At 30.2% G+C, this 3,008-nt stretch overlaps 1 protein-coding gene across 1 annotated transcript; it reads left to right on the top strand.

The window, feature by feature from the left end:
- The first annotated feature begins 930 nt into the window (after positions 1-930).
- On the top strand, positions 931-2,563 carry LOC127091880 (transcription factor MYB62). The gene is made up of 3 exons (XM_051030601.1): positions 931-1,223; positions 1,344-1,473; positions 1,735-2,563. The coding sequence occupies exons 1-3, from the start codon at positions 1,019-1,021 to the stop codon at positions 2,363-2,365; spliced, it is 966 nt and encodes a 321-aa protein (XP_050886558.1). The 5' UTR covers positions 931-1,018; the 3' UTR covers positions 2,366-2,563.
- Positions 2,564-3,008: the final 445 nt, after the last annotated feature.

The raw sequence follows: 3,008 nt of genomic DNA, 5'->3' as shown, positions 1-3,008 counted from the left end.
CAAAAGAAGTTTTGACTTATGAACACTATTATCTAGCTTAGTAGTTACCCTAATAGGAATAAATTCATATATTGGAGAGGTGAGTGAAGTGATGGGTTATATTTCCCTATGTAGAAAAGATAACCCTTTTTTCTAAGAATAGAACATTAGATGTTTAGCCACGCGGCAACTTATTATTCAATACAAAAAACAAAAGATCTTCACTTTCAAATGTACTGTATAACAGAAGGATTTTCCTTTAGTAAATGACAGAAGGATTCTCGTTTCTTCAAAAGCTAAGAGGATATAATTGATCGGATATAATTGAACAAATATAAGTATAAAAGAATCTACTTATAATTATACTCTAAATGCCACAATTAGACGACTAGAATAGGACAGTAATAAAAAGAGAAATTTTTAACTGGACGAAATTATAATCTGATCGAATAATTTTTTTACGATTTTTGTAGGTATATGTGTTATATTATTCATTACGGTCATTAGAGTTTAAGTTAATCAAAATTTATTCTTTAAAATGAATAACGATATCAATATCTACATCTGTCAATACCATTTTATCGCGGTCATCTTTTGCCATAACAGAACATTTTTTAAATGATAATGTTATTTTTATTTTAAATTTATAAGATTACTCTTAACTTGAATATGTCAATTCTTGATATAGTGATTTCCTCATCTTCAAAATCTTTCTTAGTTAGCAGCATATTCTGTTTTTATTTTCATTGGTGTTGGTTTAGAGGGAGAAAAAAAGTAATGCAATGGGAAAACTACTTACTTGCAAGTTTATCTATTCATTGTATTTTGCATAAAATTAACTGGGACCTACTTTGAAATATATATATATATATATATATATATATATATATATATATATATATATATATATATATATATATATATATATATAAATCAGATTTTGTTTATTCTAGGTGCTAATATATAGCCTATTAGTCCCTATTACCTAGTCTACCAAACCCATATAGTGAAATTCCATGAGGAGCATATATAAAAGCATATGAACATGTACCATGTTACACACACTTCTTCAATTTCTTTGATCTTGAACACCACTGGAACATTGGCTATGTCAAAAACTACAAAGAAAGATGAAGAAAATGAGCTGAGAAGAGGACCATGGACACTTGAAGAAGATAGTTTACTAATACACTATATTGCTCGTCATGGTGAAGGTCGTTGGAACATGTTAGCCAAAAGTGCAGGTATATTTAGATTCTTGTGTGTCATGTAAGGTTAATTGGAGGAATAACATGTTCAATCACATGTTGTTTTAACTTTGTTTTTTTGTTTTGACAATGTTTTTGTTAATTCCAACATTTCAGGATTGAAGAGGACTGGAAAAAGCTGCAGACTCAGATGGTTGAATTACTTGAAACCTGACATTAAAAGAGGGAATCTTACTCCTCAAGAACAGTTGTTGATCCTTGAACTTCATTCCAAGTGGGGTAATAGGTAATAATATCGGATAATGTTGGATCTTGATTCAACTGTCACCGATGCGGCGTAAATGCATGAGACTATTTGTGATCGCATGCAGTTCAAATTCATATCTATAGATATCAATTTTTTAAAGAGATATCAGTTAACTCGTTAAATTAGTCTCTAGAATTGCATGCAGAGAGATCTGAGTCAATTCGTCAGATTAGTTTATGTAGTTATATGCAGAGAAAGTCTTATGAATTTAACATTTTTTTTGCGCTTATTTGAAAATAGGTGGTCGAAAATTGCGCAACATCTACCGGGAAGAACCGATAATGAGATAAAGAACTATTGGCGAACAAGGGTCCAAAAACAAGCGCGCCAACTCAACATCGAATCCGGTAGCAAGAGATTCATTGATGCTGTGAAGTGTTTTTGGATGCCAAGATTACTTCAAAAAATGGAACAGAACAACAACTCATCTCCAATCTCTGATCATTCTTCTATCACAAACATGAACAATTTCGGAAACTCTATTGAAGCTTCAACTAGTAACTCAATCTCAACAAGCTTCAATGTTCCTTCACAAAGAGGATTCATAGATGCTTCAAGTGGAAATCATGTGTCAACCAGCTTCAATAATCCTTCTTTGGATTTCCTCCAATTTTCACAGCCACTAGAAACTTCAGAAACCTCAAAAAATGTTGCAAACATGTTTGAGAACAATGTTCACAATTGTCAAATCCAAGACAATTTCTATATTGATGATACAAATTCCTACGGTTTAGAAGGTTTAAGCTTTGATCCATTGTCTTCAATGGAAAATTATGATTTTTCACAGTTTGATTTTCAAACTTCAGGGAATGGATGGATGGTAGACAACATGGCTAATAGTAGTAATTTGTGGAACATGGATGCTATGTGACAGTTTACAAGAAAGTGTTACTAAAAGTTAATACTAATAAAAATAGTTATAAAGATTCTAAGTGACTAAATAGTCTCATTGATAGAGATTAGTTTAGTGTAAGATACTAAGGTTAAGGTTAAGGTTGTGATTTATATTATGAGTTTTTTTATAGTAGCATATTTAAGAGTTGGAAATTAAAAATGTAATAATTTTCATTAACACAATGTTCCTTGGTTGCTAAGAGTGTAATTTTTTATATAAAAGAGTCTATTATTGTTATTGTTATTATGAAAGAATTGATGTTAGAAGTGACAATCAACAAAGTGTTGTCACATCTCTCTTATGAAGTGACATTCAATAACTAATGTCTAATGCATCAATATAAGATAATGAAGAACACTAGTATTCATATTTTCAAGTACAACCACTTGCAATTATTTAGTGGTTGGTTAGCTCATAAAATTGTTATATTCTTTATGTATGCAAATCTCATCATTTTGCTTCTTGAAAAGTTATAACAAAATGGTATATATCATCTATCCAATAGCATTTGCATGAAATAATATAATTTCTTTCGATTTACTCCAAAGTCTTGAATTCGAATTCAATTTTTAGTATACCCCATGTTAAATTTTTTAATGACAATTTTGTCGTCTATTTT

The sequence above is a fragment of the Lathyrus oleraceus genome, chromosome 6, assembly GCF_024323335.1.
Source record: "Lathyrus oleraceus cultivar Zhongwan6 chromosome 6, CAAS_Psat_ZW6_1.0, whole genome shotgun sequence".
Lineage (NCBI taxonomy): Eukaryota > Viridiplantae > Streptophyta > Magnoliopsida > Fabales > Fabaceae > Lathyrus > Lathyrus oleraceus.
Note: the sequence above shows the minus strand (reverse complement) of the source record. Positions and strands in the feature narration are given on the sequence as shown.

Excerpts from the sequence above, each read along its gene's own strand:
- LOC127091880 (XM_051030601.1), top strand. The coding sequence starts at position 1,019 with ATGAACATGTACCATGTTACACACACTTCTTCAATTTCTTTGATCTTG. Across the intron at positions 1,224-1,343 it reads CATGTTAGCCAAAAGTGCAG|GATTGAAGAGGACTGGAAAA; the intron begins GTATATTTAGAT and ends CCAACATTTCAG. Across the intron at positions 1,474-1,734 it reads CATTCCAAGTGGGGTAATAG|GTGGTCGAAAATTGCGCAAC; the intron begins GTAATAATATCG and ends ATTTGAAAATAG.